The sequence below is a fragment of the Chiloscyllium plagiosum genome, unplaced genomic scaffold (genome assembly GCF_037043375.1).
Source record: "Chiloscyllium plagiosum isolate Xiang-an unplaced genomic scaffold, Cpla_swu_hap1 HiC_scaffold_5, whole genome shotgun sequence".
Lineage (NCBI taxonomy): Eukaryota > Metazoa > Chordata > Chondrichthyes > Orectolobiformes > Hemiscylliidae > Chiloscyllium > Chiloscyllium plagiosum.
Window position 1 is genome coordinate 117,518,759 of NW_028270143.1, and position 16,888 is coordinate 117,535,646.

The window sequence follows — 16,888 nt, forward strand, 5'->3', positions numbered from 1 at the left end:
AGTTCCAAAGATTATTAAGTTTAAAAGTGAGCTTCAAAGTGTCGTGGCTGTGGAAGGAGAGGATGCCACCTTTAAATGCAGTGTCTCTCATGAAGATGCTGCAATTACTTGGTATAAGAACGGAGTCAAAATTAGTCCAAATGAGAAGTATGTCATATCCTGCGAAAGAACCAATCATAGTTTGACCATTAGACACCTGACACTAATGGATGCGTGTGAAATTTCTGCACAAGTTGAAGATATGAGAATAACTGCCAATCTTCAAGTTCAAGGTGAGGAATCAAACTTACTTTGTTAACAAGTAGTTCACAACAGATCCACACAAAAGTCAATTACTAATTTGTTCTGAAAGGATACCCTAAATATTTGGATTAAAACCTCTTTTGAAAGCGTACTTACATGGTTGGCTAACTCCTTTCAGTAATTAACTCCTATTTTAGAGAAAAGAAAATGATGGCTTCTGTACAGACAAAATGATAAAATTCTGAAAGGCCTGCAAAACCCCAGTCATTGCCTGTGTAAAAGAGATGACTGCAGTTCAAAATGCAAATTCTTGTTCGAGTCATAGAAATATACAGCACAGAAACAGACCTTTTGGTCCAACACGTCCATGCCGAACAGACACCCCTAAATTAATCTAGTCCCATTTGCCACTATTTGGCCCATATCCCTCCTCCGCTACTTGCGGAGCGTTTCAGAGAACACCTCTGGGACACCCGGACCAACCAACCCAACCACCCTGTGGCTCAACATTTCAATTCCCCCTCCCACTCCACCAAGGATATGCAGGTCTTTGGACTTCTCCATCGCCAGACCACAACAAAACGACGGTTGGAGGAAGAGCGCCTCATCTTCCGCCTAGGAACCCTCCAACCACAAGGGATGAACTCGGATTTCACCAGTTTCCTCATTTCCCCTCCCCCCACCTTGTCTCAGTCTAATCCATCGAATTCAGCACCGCCTTCCTAACCTGCAATCTTCTTCCCGACCTCTCCGCCCCCACCCCAGTCTGACCTATCACCGTCACCTTGACCTCTTTCCACCTATCACATTTCCGACGCCCCTCCCCCAAGTCCCTGCTCCCTACCTTTTATCTTAGCCTGCTGGACAAACTTTCCTCATTCCTGAAGAAGGGCTTATGCCCGAAACGTCGATTCTCCTGTTCCCTGGATGCTGCCTGACCTGCTGCGCTTTTCCAGCAACACATTTCCAGCTCTGATCTCCAGCATCTGCAGACCTCACTTTCTCCCCGTATCCCTCTAATCCTTCTCATTCATACATGTTGTAATTGTACCAGCCTCCACCACCTCCTCGAGCAGATCATTCCAATCACACACCACCCTCTGCTTGAAAACGTTGCCCCTTAAGGTTCCTTTCAAATCTTTCCCTTCTCACCTTAAACTTTCACCCTATCCATGCCCCTTATGATTTTATAAAGCCTATTTAGCTTCTCCCAATAGCTCAAACCCTCCACCCCGGCAACATTCTTGTAAATCTTTTCTGAACCCTTTCAAGTTTCGTAACATTTTTCCTATGGCGAAAGTGAGCACTGATGCTGGAGATCAGAGTCTAGATTAGAGTGGTGCTGGAAAAGCACAAAGTCAGGCAGCATCCAAGGAGCAGGAAAATCGACGTTTTGGGCAAAAGCCCTTAATCAGGAATGGCTTTTCTATGGCATTTTTCCTATGGCAGGGAGACCAGAATTGAATGCAGTATTCCAAAAGTGGCTTCATCAGTGATTGGTCCTGTATGGCTGCAACATAAATTCCCAACTCTTATACTCAGTGCACTGACCAATCTTGCTTCCTTTCTTTATTTGTTTTTTAACCTTGCAACAGGAGTCTTAGTTCTTCCCTTCAGTGCTCAGTCAATGTACTTCCAGAAATGACTTTACACAGTAATGGGTGAAAATCAGCACATTTTCTTACAATACTAAAGACAAGGTGAACTTTAAATTAGTTATCAAGGGTGAAAGAGAATGTAGACTAAAGGAAATGGTTAAGTTAAAATCAGTGTAGTTGTTTTACAGATGCCACTGTGAAAATCAAGTTTCCAGTTTGGAACAGTGTGATTTGTTTTTCACTGATTGCATACCCCCTTCCACATTTGGGTGGCACGATGGCTCAGTGGTTAGCACTGCTGCCTCATTGCACCAAGGACCCGGTTTGACTGACACCTTGGGTAACTGTCTCTGTGGAGACTGTCCTTTCCCCCTGTGTCTGTGTGGGTTTCCTCCAGGTGCTCTGGTTTCTACCCACAGTCCAAAGATGTGCAGGATATGTGGATAGGCCATTTAAAAGTATGTGTATGTGGATAGAGTGAATGCTGTTTGGAGGGTCAGTGCAAGCATGGTAGGCCAAATGACTTCTTTCTGCACTGTAGGGGTACTAATTCTGTGATAAGGATAAATTTGAAATGTACTCAGCCTGAAGTGGGCATTAAGCTGCTGAAATACGCATATATAATTAAAGGGCTTATTGCCCATTTGTACACACCTATCCAATACCTGTTTGCTGCAAAAGAACCATTACCATTGCTGGCTAAATTAAGGGAAAATTAACTTGTCCACAAAGAAAATAATGTACTACAGTGTGAATCCGATCTATTCTTCTTGACCCCACATTAAAAATACCCCCATTGCTACTACACATTGTAGCCACCATACAGCCTGCTATTCATCATTGCCACTCATTGCCTTCACACTCCATCATGCATTCACCAGTGACCAGTTTTTTCACCATTCTTTGGCAGCAGGCTCTGATATTGATTTGGCTCCACTTCAAGGCCCATACCTGTGGAGCCTATGGATTTACTATTTAGTCACATAGAATGAACCCTGTGATCTATTCCTGCACTGGCATAACTTGAGCAAAAGCTGACTGGTTTAATTGTATGTTTTCAAAAATTACAATAATACTAGTTCTATTGAAATTTTGTTAACAGAAGCTCCAGCATTATTTAAAAAGAAATTGGAGAACATGACCGTTGAAGAAAAAAAGACAGCCATTTTTGAAATTGAGCTCTCAAAACCTTGTGGTGAAGTTAAATGGATGAAAAATAACATCATTGTTCAGAGTGATGGAAGAATAGATATTAAGGTGGATGGGAACAAACAGATTCTTACCATTAAAAATGTGAGCTTTACGGACCGTGGGAATTACTCATGTGAAACACTTCATGAAAAGACGAAAGCAAAGTTAAATGTTGAAAGTAAGTATTATATTTTTCACAGAAGTTGTAGCCTTCCATCTCCTAAGATGATAGTTTGCACTGTGATGTCGTTAACACTCTGTTAAGCGTTGCCTGGTATGGTTCAGAAATCTTCTGCCAATTTTTAACCACACTTGCTGCAGAGGAGGACTGTGGCCTGATGTGCACCATAGCTTAAAAATGTGTTGCTGAAAAAGTGCAGCAGGTCAGGCAGCATCAAAGGAACAGGAGAATCTGCCTGACCTGCTGCGCTTTTCCAGCAACATATTTTTAAGCTCTGATCTCCAGCATCTGCAGTCCTCACTTTCTCCTCCCTGATGTGCACAATAGGTTTGCATTGTTGTCTTTGGGTCCTTTACTTAGCCAACTGAGCTTTCGTTCCTTTGCGCAAATTTAGACTTCATATATTTCATAATCTAGAGTCAGTACACTTTGCCTTTCTTCAGGATTCTCTTTCGTTAAAGAGGAAAATTGCAGAAATGCCTACTGTTAAACCCTCATTTAAAAATTATACCTTAGAAGTTGTAATACTACTCTGCTGGCATCAAGTGTCCAGCAGAATAGTATTTGTGTTCTTCGTAATGAGAGGGACTGTGGTTGTTGCAGAACACCACTTCCACTTTGTCCTACCCAGCGGTTGCTGGTGGGAGACTGTAAAAGCCTGATATGGAATCAGGATTGGAGGGAGACAGATGTGAAATTTTGACCTGTCATTTGACAAGGTCGTTTTCAAGCACCATTCTGCTCCTGAGCCATTTTCCTGGAGGTCACCTCAATTGGAATGACTTCTTGCCCACAAATGGAAGAAAGTTTGTTAAGCCAATTGAAAGGGTGGTTTAGACCAGAGATTGGAGGCCAACTAGTGTTTTCCAGCAAGCCTGTGGGCCCCAGTGACATCGTCGGCTGCCTGGAGGTGATGATTCTGAGAAGGTGTCATTGCTCCAGGAAGACTTTGCAAACTGCTACTTGGCTGCAGTTCTGGTCACAAGATTGTCTTACGAAGGGGCTACCCATCCATGCTTTTATTTTAACTTTTTTAATGTTGCTGAGAAGTTCAATGAATGTGCTCTCTGTCTGCTAATTGATCAATGAAGAAGAATCCACATTGGATGATTTATTTTGACACGGATCACATTTGACCCTAATCTTGGGGTCTCAACCCATAGTGGGAAAGTCCTGTCCAGTATCTTGAAGGGGTGTTATTTAGCAAACCTTTGTGATCAATCAGTAATCTAATTCCATTAACCTGCCTTTATCCCTTATACCTTTTATAAACTACAATTTGCCAAAGTTCCAAATACTATTTTTTGAGTGTGGATTACATTGAGTTGTATGGACTACTAAGTAGTCTATTTGCAACCTAAGTTGTAGTTTTTAAAAAAGATTTCAAAAGAATCCTTAGAAGAGTATAAAGAAAGTAGGAGTATACTTAAGAGGGAAATCAGGAGGGCAAAACGGGGACATGAGATAGCTATGGCAAATAGAATTAAGGAAAATCCAAAGGGGTTTTACAAATATATTAAGGACAAAACGGTAACTAGGGAGAGAATAGGGCCCCTCATAGATCAGCAAGGCGGCCTTTGTGTGGAGCCACAGAAAATGGGGGAGATACGAAATGAATATTTTGCATCAGTATTTACTGTGGAAAAGGATATGGAAGATATAGACTGTAGGGAAATAGATGGTGACATCTTGCAAAATGTCCAGATTACAGAGGAGGAAGTGCTGGATGTCTTGAAACAGGTAAAGGTGGATAAATCTCCAGAACCTGATCAGGTGACCCGAGAGCTCTGTGGGAAGCTGGAGAAGTGATTGCTGGGCCTCTTGCTGAGATATTTGTATCATTGATAGTCACAGGTGAGGTGCCGGAAGGCTGGAGATTGGCAAACGTGGTGCCACTGTTTAAGAAGGGTGGTAAGGACAAGCCAGGGAACTATAGACCAGTGAACCTGACCTCAGTGGTGGGCAAGCGCAGCAGGTCAGGCAGCATCCAGGGAACAAGAGAATCGACGTTTCGGGCCTAAGCCCTTCTTCAGAAAGGCCCGAAACGTCGATTCTCCTGTTCCCTGGATGCTGCCTGACCTGCTGCGCTTTTCCAGCAACACATTTTCATCTCTGATCTCCAGCATCTGCAGACCTCACATTCTACTCAGTGGTGGGCAAGTTATTGGAGGCAATCCTGAGGGACAGGATGTACATGTATTTGGAAAGGCAAGGACTGATTAGTGATAGTCAACATGGCTTTGTGCGTGTAAAAGTCATGTCTCACAAACTTGATTGAGTTTTTTGAAGAAGTAACAAAGAGGATTGTTGAGGGCAGAGCAGTAGATGTGATCTATATGGACTTCAGTAAGGCGTTCGACAAGGTTCCCCATGGAAGACTGATTAGCAAGGTTAGATCTCATGGAATACAGGGAGAACTAGCCATTTGGATACAGAACTGGCTCAAAGGTAGAAGACTAGAGGGTAGTGGTGGAGGGTTGTTTTTCAGACTGGAGGCCTGTGACCAGTGGAGTGCCACAAGGATCGGTGCTGGGCCGTCTACTTTTTGTCATTTACATAAATGATTTGGATGTGAGCATAAGAGGTACAGTTAGTAAGTTTGCAGATGATACCAAAATTGGAGGTGTAGTGGACAGCGAAGAGGGTTAGCTCAGATTACAACAGGATCTGGACCAGATGGGCCATTATACACTTAATGGTAAGGTCCTAGGGAGAGTTGCTGAACAAAGAGACCTTGGAGTGCAGGTTCATAGCTCCTTGAAAGTGGAGTCGCAGGTAGATAGGATAGTGAAGAAGGCGTTTGGTATGATTTCCTTTATTGGTCAGAGTATTGAGTACAGGAGTTGGGAGGTCATGTTGTGGCTGTACAGGACGTTGGTTAGGCCACTGTTGGAATATTGTGTGCAGTTCTGGTCTCCTTCCTATCGGAAAGATGTTGTGAAACTTGAAAGGGTTCAGAAAAGATTTACAAGGATGTTGCAAGGGTTGGTGGATCTGAGCTACAGGGAGAGGCTGAACAGGCTGCGGCTGCTTTCCCTGGAGCATCGGAGGCTGAGGGGTGACCTTATAGAGGTTTACAAAATTATGAGAGGCATGGATAGGATAAATAGGCAAAGTCTTTTCCCTGCGGTCGGGGAGTCCAGAACTAGAGGGCATAGGTTTGGGGTGAGAGGGGAAAGATATAAAAGAGACCTAAGGGGCAACTTTTCACGCAGAGGGTGGTACGTTTATGGAATGAGCTGCCTGTGGATGTATTGGAGGCTGCTACAATTGCAACATTTAAGAGGCATTTGGATGGGTATATGAATAGGAAGGGTTTGGAGGGATATGGGCCGGGTGGTAGCAGGTGGGACTAGATTGGGTTGGGATATGTGGTTGGCATGGACGGGTTGGACCGAAGGGTCTGTTTCCATGCTGTACATCTCTATGACTCTGTGACTCTACTAGTGTATGGAATGAGCTGCCAGAGGATGTGGTGGAGCCAAAAGTTTGTTTTTCTGATGTCATGATTGAATGTTAGAAATTCAAATGCCAATCTGTCAATAGTGGAGTGGACATTGTAAAGTGATAGGAACCTACTTACCATGCATTTGCATATCATGAATACTCATTAAACAAGAACTTCTTGAAATTAATGTTTCCGTTTAGATTGAGCCTGTAGTTCACAGGAAACTTTCTTGAGAAAGATAGCATGCACTAGGTGAGGTTCAACCTTTGGGTCTGATGTGAGGTTTCATCTTTGTCTATCTTTGGCATTGGAGAGGGGTGGTGGAAAAGGTAACGGTCCAGAATTGCTGGTATCTGAGAACCTGAACAGTTTATCTGAGGAATGATGTTCTGGTTAAAGAGGGAATGCAATGAAGGTTTACCAGACTGATTCTTGGGATGGCAGCACTATCATTTAAAGTGACACTGGATTGAGACAGATGGTGGTTATGGAGGGTTGCCTTTAAGACTGGAGGCCTTTAACAAGTGGTGTGCCACAAGAATCGGTGCTGGGTCCACTGCTTTTCGTCATTTATATCAATAATTTTGATGTGAACATAGGAGATATAGTTAGTATGTTTGTAGATGGCACTAAAATTGGAGGTGTAGCGGACAGAGAAGAAGGTTACCTCATCATACAGGGATCTTGATCAGATATACTAGTGGTCCGAGGAGTGGCAGATAAAGTTTAATTTACATGAATGTGAGGTGCTGCATTTTGGAAAGGCAAATCAGGGCAGGACTTATACACTTAATGGTAAGGTCCTTAGGAACGTTTGCTAAACAAGAGACCTTGGAATGCAGGTTCATTGTTCCATGAAAATGGATTCGCAGGTCGAAAATATGAACATTTCTTGTACTTCTGAATGGCTATGTTGTATTGTCCTACATTGTGTTCTGATTTGTAAACAAAATGACTTACAAATGACTCATGAATGGAACCTGTTTACGAATTAGAAGTTTATACCTTTCAATTGTCTGAGCTTCTTATTTTTAGGAGCAGCGGGCAGAAAGAAATGGGTTTGGGCTAGAGTCTTACAAGATTCTTGAATGATGGGGCTGTGACACAAAATGTAGCAGAATTGTGCAGGAAAGTTAGCAAGGCCTGTGTTGATGTTGGCTACGTCTTGCTGCAACTTTTAACTAAGATCTGGACATTGAGGCGAGATTCTTGCTAGGCAGTGGTGAGTTATCTATTAAAGGGGATTTTTCTTCGTTAATTAACTTATTAATTGCAGATTTTACCTCATTAATATGCAGTTTTCAATCGTATTTCAAATTGGAAATCAAAGTGGGTACCTAGCAATTTCAGCTCACCACTTGCTCCATAGACCCCCTATGTTGGACAACAAGCACCTGATGTGAACAGATATTGGTAACAGACATGTGCCAGCCTTTAAGAACCTACATGGTGCATCTCAGAATCACTTATAATATGTTTCTGCACTTCAACACTGAACTTTGGGTGAAACACACCTACCAGTGATGCTGAAGCAAGGAAATTTTGCATTCAGTGACATACATCCAGCTGATGGATTGAACCAGGCTGGATATCTGGGCTGTTCACTTGCTTTCTTAGTGCTCACACCTTTTCGGTCTTAGCCAGATAGCAGATATATTGCCTTGCTGTTTAGTATGAACACCAAACCAGGAAACTTGTCATGACGGTTAGCAATCTTCAGTCAAGTCAAGGGAGAAAGTCTTTGGTCTGGGGTTTCCTGCACAGTAAGCCAAGGGCAGCTTCTAATTCCAGTCTAGGGCTTGGACACAGTCAGCATCTTGGTGCAGTCAGAGTCAGGGTCTGGATTAGAGTGATGCTGGAAAAGCATAGCAGGTCAGGCAGCATCCAAGGAGCAGGAAAATCGACGTTTCGGGCAAAAGCCCTTCATCCTGCTCCTTGGATGCTGCCTGACCTGCTGTGCTTTTCCAGCACCACTCTAATCCAGACTCTGGTTTCCAGCATCTGCAGTCCTCATTTTTACCATCGCAGTCCCCTCATTAGGGGTGAGAAGCCAAATGTTAGGAAGCTCACCACTTATCTTGACTCATTTTGCTCTATTCTCCAAGATTGAGAGAGTAGGAGAGACAGAGAGAAAGAGAGTAAAAGAAATGAATGTTGGTGGCACAGAAAGGTGGAATACTGTTCTAAATAAATGATGGCATGTCGAGCATGAAGAGTACGCAGGGCATGAAGAATTAGTGCTGTCAGGGTTGGGGCTGGTGAGAGCAAAAATGTTTCATGCAATTCTGAGAGTAATAGAGCATGAGCCTTGGGAGATGGGAGTTATCTTCAGGACCATTGTGTGGTTTCCAAGTATTTCATTTACATGTGTTATGGACTCGGCCAGACCACTCAAAACATTCTTAAGCAGGCAATGCAGACTGTAACTTTGCTATTTGTTTTGGTAAGTGTACAGTGAAAATTTCCCGGAGTACGTTAGCTCGATTGACTACCAGGTTTTAAAACAGACAAAAATTTATTCACAATGTTACGGAATGAAACACAACAGAATATAGAATATCTACAGAACACAGTCTATCCAAACTATATTTAATTATGCTGTTCTGAAAAATACATGCAACAATCAGAATAAACAAACCCTTAAAACATAGAGTAAAATTGAAACAGAGGCGTACAGGTCGAAGCTAGAAGGGCAGAAGGAGAGAGAATTTAGCAGTCTGTTTTATACACAGTTCCTGCTGCACTGACTCAAGCAAGACTTCAGCTTTTAGGACTGACCACTCCCCTTTCATTATACAGGTCACTTCTAAACATAAAAGTTTCGGTCTAAAGTCTCATTTGTTTACATATAAACAAAAAGGCCTCTCAGTATCAAGCCAGTCATTTTGGAGCCTGGACTGTTCACGATCCCTCTGAGAAAAATCAAGGACATGATATCCTTGAGAAAAGGAACATCTTTTAGAAAAAAAGAACCAGCTTTGTGACGCATTACCCATTAGATCTCACTGGGAACAAGCTGCTGCATTTGTGAATTGGAGGGTATTTTACGTTCAAGTTGCGACGTCTGGACAAGTCCAGGTTTGAATCCTTGGTGGCACGAGTTCTCTTCTGCTGCCTTGACTGTCCTGGTGCTGCATTACAGTGCATGCCACTGAGGGTGTCCGGGATTGTTGTGTTCTGCCGTGCATTGTGCTATGTTGCATTGGAAAGGGGAGAGGAATTGCTAGGCAGTGACAGGGGGAACTGCTATCCTCCTCAGATGATGATGATAGAAAGAAAAATGAGGTTGAAGCTAGAAACATCACTGAACTTCTCCAAGATATCAGGGCCATAGATGTGATAGAGCTGTCAGAGACAACTAATGTTCAACCAAGACAAAATATTGGTAGTTTGACTGTAAGCCTCTGGCTACTCTAAATGTGCACCCACATCTGCAGCCTCCATCTGGAGATAAATCACTATGCACATCAAGATGAAGGAGTATGATCCATCATTTGCCATGGGCTCAGCAAGCCTCTAATGTGGCGATGCCTCTGCACTAGAATGGAGACATTCTCACTCTCCTGACTGGCTAGTTCACTCTTGCCATCTGTACTGGATCAGCTGCTCTGTATGTCTGCAATTTTGAAATCATCCTCTTTAGAAGACATTGAACTTTGAAGCCATCCACCTCTTCTCCAGTTTTGTCCTCTCCCTAGCATTGACAGTTTTCTTAACCTGCAGTACACAGTAGAGAATTACTGACAAGTTGAAGTGAGCAACAGCTTAGTAATGACCAGTTTGGGTTCTGCCAGGGGCACTCAGCTCCTGATTTCACTACAACCTTTGTTTAAACATGAACAAAACAGTTGAATTTCAGAGGTGAGGTGAGAGTGACAGCCTTTGACATCAAGGTTATATTTGACCGAGTGTGACATCAAGGAACCCTTGCAAAATGAATTAATGTGTATCGGGGGAAAAACCTCCAGTGGTTGGAGTCATACCTGGCACATAGGAAGACGGTTGTGGTTGTTGGAGGTCAGACATCTCAGCTCCAGGACTTCCTCAAGGTAGTGTCTTAGGCCGAACAATCTTCAGCTGCTTTGTCAAAGACCTTCCGTCCATCATAATGTCAGAAGTGGGGAATGTTCACCGATGATTGCACAATGTTCTGCACCATTCGCATCTCCTCAGATACTGAAGCCATCTATGTCCAAATATAACAAGATTTGAACAATATCCAAACTTGGACTGACAGATGGCAAGTAACATCTGTGCCATACATTCACAAGCATCCACTCCCTCCACCGTTGATGCTCAGTAGCAGCAGTGTGTACTATCTACAATATGCACTGTAGAAATTCACCAAAGATCCTCAGACATCGCTTTCCAAACCCACGACTACTTCCATCTTGAAGGACAAGGGCAGCAGATATATGGGAACACCACCACCTTCAAGTTCCCTTCCAAATGACTCACCTTCCTGACTTGGAAATATATCGCTGTTCCTTTACCATTGCTGGGTCAAGATCTGGAATTCCCTCCCTAATGGCATTGTGGATCAACCCACAGCAGTTGGACTGCAGCATTTGAAGAGGGCAACTCACCACCACCCTCTCAAGGACAGCTAGGGGCAGGCAATAAATAGTGGCCAGCCAGTGAAGCCCACGTCCCACAAAAGAATAGTTAAAAAATAAAATTTTAAAAAACACTATCCTGTCCTCATGCACACCCCTCCATGTACTGATTGTCCATTCCAATTTCCTTATCAGATATAACATGGTCTGACCTCTTTTATCGTGTAAAAAGTACTAGCTTCTGTGAAAAAAATGTTAAAAATCACTGAGTTACTAGACGAAGGAGCAGTGCTCCAAAAGCTTATACTTCCAAATAAACCTGTTGGATTATAACCTGGTGTTGTGTGATTCTTAACTTTGTCCCCCCCAGTCCAACACTGGCACCTCCACGTCATGTTCAATTGTAGGCACTTCTTGAAGAAGAATGTGAAGGCATTAGAGAAGGTGTAGGACAGATAAAAAAAGAACAGTTCCAGGGATGAGAAAATTCAATCATCTGCAAAGTTTGAAGGAATTAAAACTATTCTTTTGAAGGAAAGAAGCTGAGAGGGGATTTGATAAAGTTATTCAAAATCATGAATCTGGCCAGAGTAGCTAGGGAGAACTGTTGCTATAATGGAAAGATCCAGAACCAAAAGGCACAAGTTTAAGATAATTGGTACAGAAAGCAATGCCATCACGACGAAGTAATATTTTCATGCTGAGATTGATTAAGTTTGCACTGCCTGCCAATGTACAGGCAGTATCCGTTGAGGTTTTCGAAATGGAACTGCAAAGGCAAATGTATCAACAATTATAGACTTTATGTCGACTCTAACTAGGTTGAACTTGCCGAACAACTTGGTAGATGGAGAGAATGAAAAGTATGTATTTAAAAATGAAATTAACATATCCTTCAAGACTTGTCACATAAATTCCATCTTGTCTTAGTTTTCAGTAATCTAGAATTCACAATCTAAGGTATTAAACTAAAGATCACCATACACAGGGTCTAAAATACCTAATAAAAGCAAATTACTGCGGATGCTGGAATCTGAAACCAAAAGAGAAAATGCTGGAAAATCTCAGCAGGTCTGGCAGCATCTGTAAGGAGAGAAAAGAGCTGACGTTTCGAGTCTAACTGACCCTTTGTCAAGGCTTTTCTCTCCTTACAGATGCTGCCAGACCTGCTGAGATTTTCCAGCATTTTCTCTTTTGGTCTAAAATACCTAACTTCAACTTTGATAAATTCAGTTTTGTTCTGTCACGACTACTTAATTTTTACTGCTTTTGTCATGTTCTGTTTATAATATTTTGTAGATCATCAATATAATACTTAGAATATTAACAATAATTCTTATTTGAAACAGTGAGGAAAGTTAAACTGATCAAAGGATTGGAGGATGTCAAGGTGCATGAGAAAGAAACTTGCACTTTTGAAGTTGAGTTATCCCATGAAGATGTGGAAACGACCTGGCTGAAGGATAGTATCAGAATGAAACCAGGAGCCAACTGCAGAATTAGCACACTGGGCAAGAAGCATGCACTGACTTTATCCAATTTGAAGATTGAGGATTCAGGGCTGATTAGTTTCAAAGCTGAAGACATACGTACATCTGGAAGACTCACTGTAACAGGTAACTGCCCATCATTATTCATTATTTATATCACTGGAGTATCCTAGCAGGAGAAAGACAATCTTCAGGGATTATCCATTCTAATTATAAACGTGATGTTTTCGAAACAAATACATTTAGAATAACTTTTTAATTTTGTTTCAGCAGTTTGAGTAAAGGTCCTCCCTCACATTTGCTTTATTTTTGCTACCTATATTAGTGTTTTAGCAGTTGCTGTTATTAAGCTGTTCCACTCAAGTAGCTGAACTGTCCATTCTTCTCTATTGGAATATGTTAGTGCACCTGTCAAGGCTTTAAATCTGGTGTTGATAGACTCTGCCATAACAGGTTCTGCTGTTATTCCAGTCGCTGTCAAATCTGTTTTCACTGGAACTGTTAACTATTTTTACACTTAACCTCTTGCATTATTTCATTTCCTTTTGTCTTTCTATAGCGGTCTTGAGTTTGTGGAGAGACAGTCTCCATGTTCCCAATTATTGCTGTAGTTAAAAATGATATAGGAAGAAAACAGAAATAAAAGTACCAACATGTGACAGAGACAATCTGATGATTTGCTGATAGAATAGCTGGCCTGATTCTGTTGTGATTTGTTTTAGTACTTTGTTCAGTCAGCAAGTTGAAGGGGAGTTTATTTGCTCTCGCACACAACCAACTCATCTTTGCCATAGATATGAGAATCATTATCACCTTTGAGTTTGCATCCATATGGTCCATATGCTTCTTTTTCTCAGATTGTGATTCATATTTTTTTCTGAAGTGAAATGTTAGGAATGCACAAGACATAATGGTGTTTCATCTGAAACAAAAACAGAAATTGCTGGAGAGCCTCACCGGGTTCAGCATCTGTGGAGGGAAAGCAGAGTCAACATTGACTCGGCTTGACTCTACTCATGGAGAATGGTTGATTGTCAACTCCAGAAGAATATTAGTGATATTAACAGTGATGTAAACTTCTATATTGCTTTCTTTTGAGTCTGTTACAATGACTGCATGGCAGAATTAGAGTCATAGAGATGTACAGCACGGAAACAGACCCTTTGGTCCAACTTGTCCATGCCGACCAGATATCCCAATCTACTCTCGTCCCACTTACCAGCACTTGGCCCATGTTCTGCTAAACCCTTCCTATTCATATATCCAACCAGGTGCCTTTTAAATGTTGCAATTGTACCAGCCTCCACCACTTCCTCTGGCAGCTCATTCCACACACGCACCACCCTCTGCGTGAAAAAGTTTCCCCTTTGTCCCTTTTATATCTTTCCCCTCTCATCCTAAACCTTTGCCCTTTAGTTCCCCCATCCCAGGGAAAAAACTTTGTCTATTTATCCTCTCCTTGCCCCCTTATACCTCTATAAGGTCACCCCTCAGCCTGTGGCACTCCAGGGAAAACAGCCACAGCCTGTTCAGCCTCTCCCTATAGCTGAAATACTCCAACCCTGGCAACATCCTTGTAAATCTTTTCTGAACCTTTTCAAGTTTCACAACATCCTTCTGATAGGATTCTTCACTGAATGCTATGTCTAAGAACATCTTTTGAAGGGAGAACAACTGTAGTGGCAGGTTGAGGTTTTGTAATCTTGGAATGGCATGACCTTGAACCCCCAGGTACAGTTCTGTGATGACCATGAAATAATAGAATCTAATGACATGGTAGCTAGAAAATATCCAAATGCTAGTTTAAAATTTACCCAGTAGTGCAGTTTTCTGCCTGCTAACATTGAAATTATTGCGAAATTTTTACAATTTCTCTAAGGTTCAATATGTTAACCTTTACACTGCATCAAATTGCTGTTTGTTTTCTTTTTTTTAATAGAGCCGCCGGTGACTTTGGTCAAATCTTTAGAAGATATTAAAGTGCCGGAGAAAGATAAAGTTGTTTTTGAATGTGAACTCTCAAGAGCCAATGCAGAAGTTAAATGGTTTAAGGTATGAATACCTGAAAAATTCCCGATAGCAATGTTGATGGGCTCCTTCGATTTACTGATCGTTGAGACTAGACTGATAATGGCGGTAATAGCTAAGTTAGATTTGTCCTGCTTTTTTTTTCTTGGGTAGAACATACCTTCCATATGGCAGCCCATTTTCCAAGTAGATAGCAGTCTTGTAGCTATACTAGAGCTTCTTATTTAGGAGCTTAACGAACTTTGAAGTACAAGTCTCTGGTACTATGCCATTATATTTCAACATCAGTATTTACTGTGGAAAAGGATATGGAAGATATAGACTGTAGGGAAATAGATGGTGACATCTTGCAAAATGTCCAGATTACAGAGGAGGAAGTCCTGGATGTCTTGAAACAGGTAAAGGTGGATAAATCTCCAGGACCTGATCAGGTGACCCGAGAGCTCTGTGGGAAGCTAGAGAAGTGATTGCTGGGCGTCTTGCTGAGATATTTGTATCATTGATAGTCACAGGTGAGGTGCCGGAAGACTGGAGGTTGGCAAATGTGGTGCCACTGTTTAAGAGGGGTGATAAGGACAAGCCAGGGAACTATAGACCAGTGAGCCTGACATTGGTGGTGGGTAAGTTGTTGGAGGAAATCCTGAGGGACAGGATGTACATGTATTTGGAAAGGCAAGGACTGATTAGGGATAGTCAACATGGAGGTGTAGTGGACAGCGAAGAGGGTTGCCTCAGATTACAACAGGATCTTGACCAGATGGGCCAATGGGCTGAGAAGTGGCAGATGGAGTTTAATTCAGATAAATGCGAGGTGCTGCATTTTGGGAAAGCAAATCTTAGCAGGACTTATACACTTAGTGGTAAGGTCCTAGGGAGTGTTGCTGAACAAAGAGACCTTGGAGTGGAGGTTCATAGCTCCTTGAAAGTGGAGTCACAGGTAGATAGGATAGTGAAGAAGTTGTTTGGTATGCTTTTGTTTATTGAGTACAGGAGTTGGGAGGTCATGTTGCAGCTGTACAGGACATTGGTCAGGCCACTATTGGAATATTGTGTGCAGTTCTGGTCTCCTTCCTATCAGAAAGATGTTGTGAAACTTGAAAGGGTTCAGAAAAGACTTACAAGGATTTGAGCTATAGGGAGAGGCTGAACAGGCTGGGGCTGTTTTCGCTGGAGCGTCGGAGGCTGAGGGGTGACCTTATAGAGGTTTACAAAATTATGAGAGGCATGGATAGGGTAAATAGGCAAAGTTTTTTCTCTGGGGTTGGGGAATCCAGAACTAGAGGGCATAGGTTTAGGGTGAGAGGGGAAAGATATAAAAGAGACCTAAGGGGCAACTTTTCACACAGAGGGTGGTACGGGTATGGAATGAGCTGCCATGAGGAAGTGGTGGAGGCTGGTACAATTGCACCATTTAAGAGGCATTTGGATGGGCATATGAATAGGAAGTGTTTGGAGGGATATGGGCTGGGTGGTGGCAGGTGAGACTAGATTGCCTGGTCAGCATGGACAGGTTGGACCGAAGGGTCTGTTTTCAAGCTGTACATCTCTATGACTCTATGACTCTTTGGCAGCATTCTGTGCTTTCAGCTCTTTCAAGATGTTGCATCAAGTGAATCGATTTGGCTGAAGTTGACACTTTTTACTGAACTTAGACGTTGGCAGCTTGTGGTGTTTTCACACTTTGTACCCCATAATTATTACTGCGCTTCTACTCTGCAGAGGTCCTTTGGGGCTTTTATTAGTAGTAGACGCTGTACAGCCAAAAGCCATTAATTTCTTTGGTTTGGTGTTATGTCTCATTCCCTTTGGTTTTATCTTCATGCAAGGTCCATTTTAGAATCATAGAATACTGAGGTCTGCAGAGGTCCTTTGGGGCTTTTATTAGTGTAGACGCTGTACAGCCAAAAGCCATTAATTTCTTTGGTTTGGTGTTATGTCTCATTCCCTTTGGTTTTATCTTCATGTACTGACTAATGTAATTTTAATCTTCTCATGTACTGACTAATATTTTATATGTTTAGCAATCATTTTTTGTTTTATTTTTCACATTTGTATTTCCACATTTTCCTTTTTATTTTCTTCCCTAAAAAGATTAAACCCTGCAGAGTCAAAAATTCTTTGAATTTGTCTTGTCGTTGACAATTAGTTCTTGA

At 42.1% G+C, this 16,888-nt stretch overlaps 1 protein-coding gene across 4 annotated transcripts in view; it reads left to right on the plus strand.

Moving 5' to 3' along the window:
- Window positions 1-16,888, plus strand: part of obscnb (obscurin, cytoskeletal calmodulin and titin-interacting RhoGEF b) — a 799,195-nt gene that overhangs the window by 158,740 nt on the left and 623,567 nt on the right. For all 4 annotated transcript variants that reach the window (XR_015757277.1, XM_087987576.1, XM_087987577.1 and 1 more), the window contains exons 16-19: window positions 3-272; window positions 2,944-3,210; window positions 12,567-12,833; window positions 14,647-14,759. Coding sequence is in view for 3 of the 4 variants with exons in the window: in XM_087987576.1 (XP_087843702.1) it covers window positions 3-272; window positions 2,944-3,210; window positions 12,567-12,833; window positions 14,647-14,759 (917 nt within the window). In the remaining variant the exon portion in view is untranslated. The remainder of the gene's footprint in view (window positions 1-2; window positions 273-2,943; window positions 3,211-12,566; window positions 12,834-14,646; window positions 14,760-16,888) is intronic.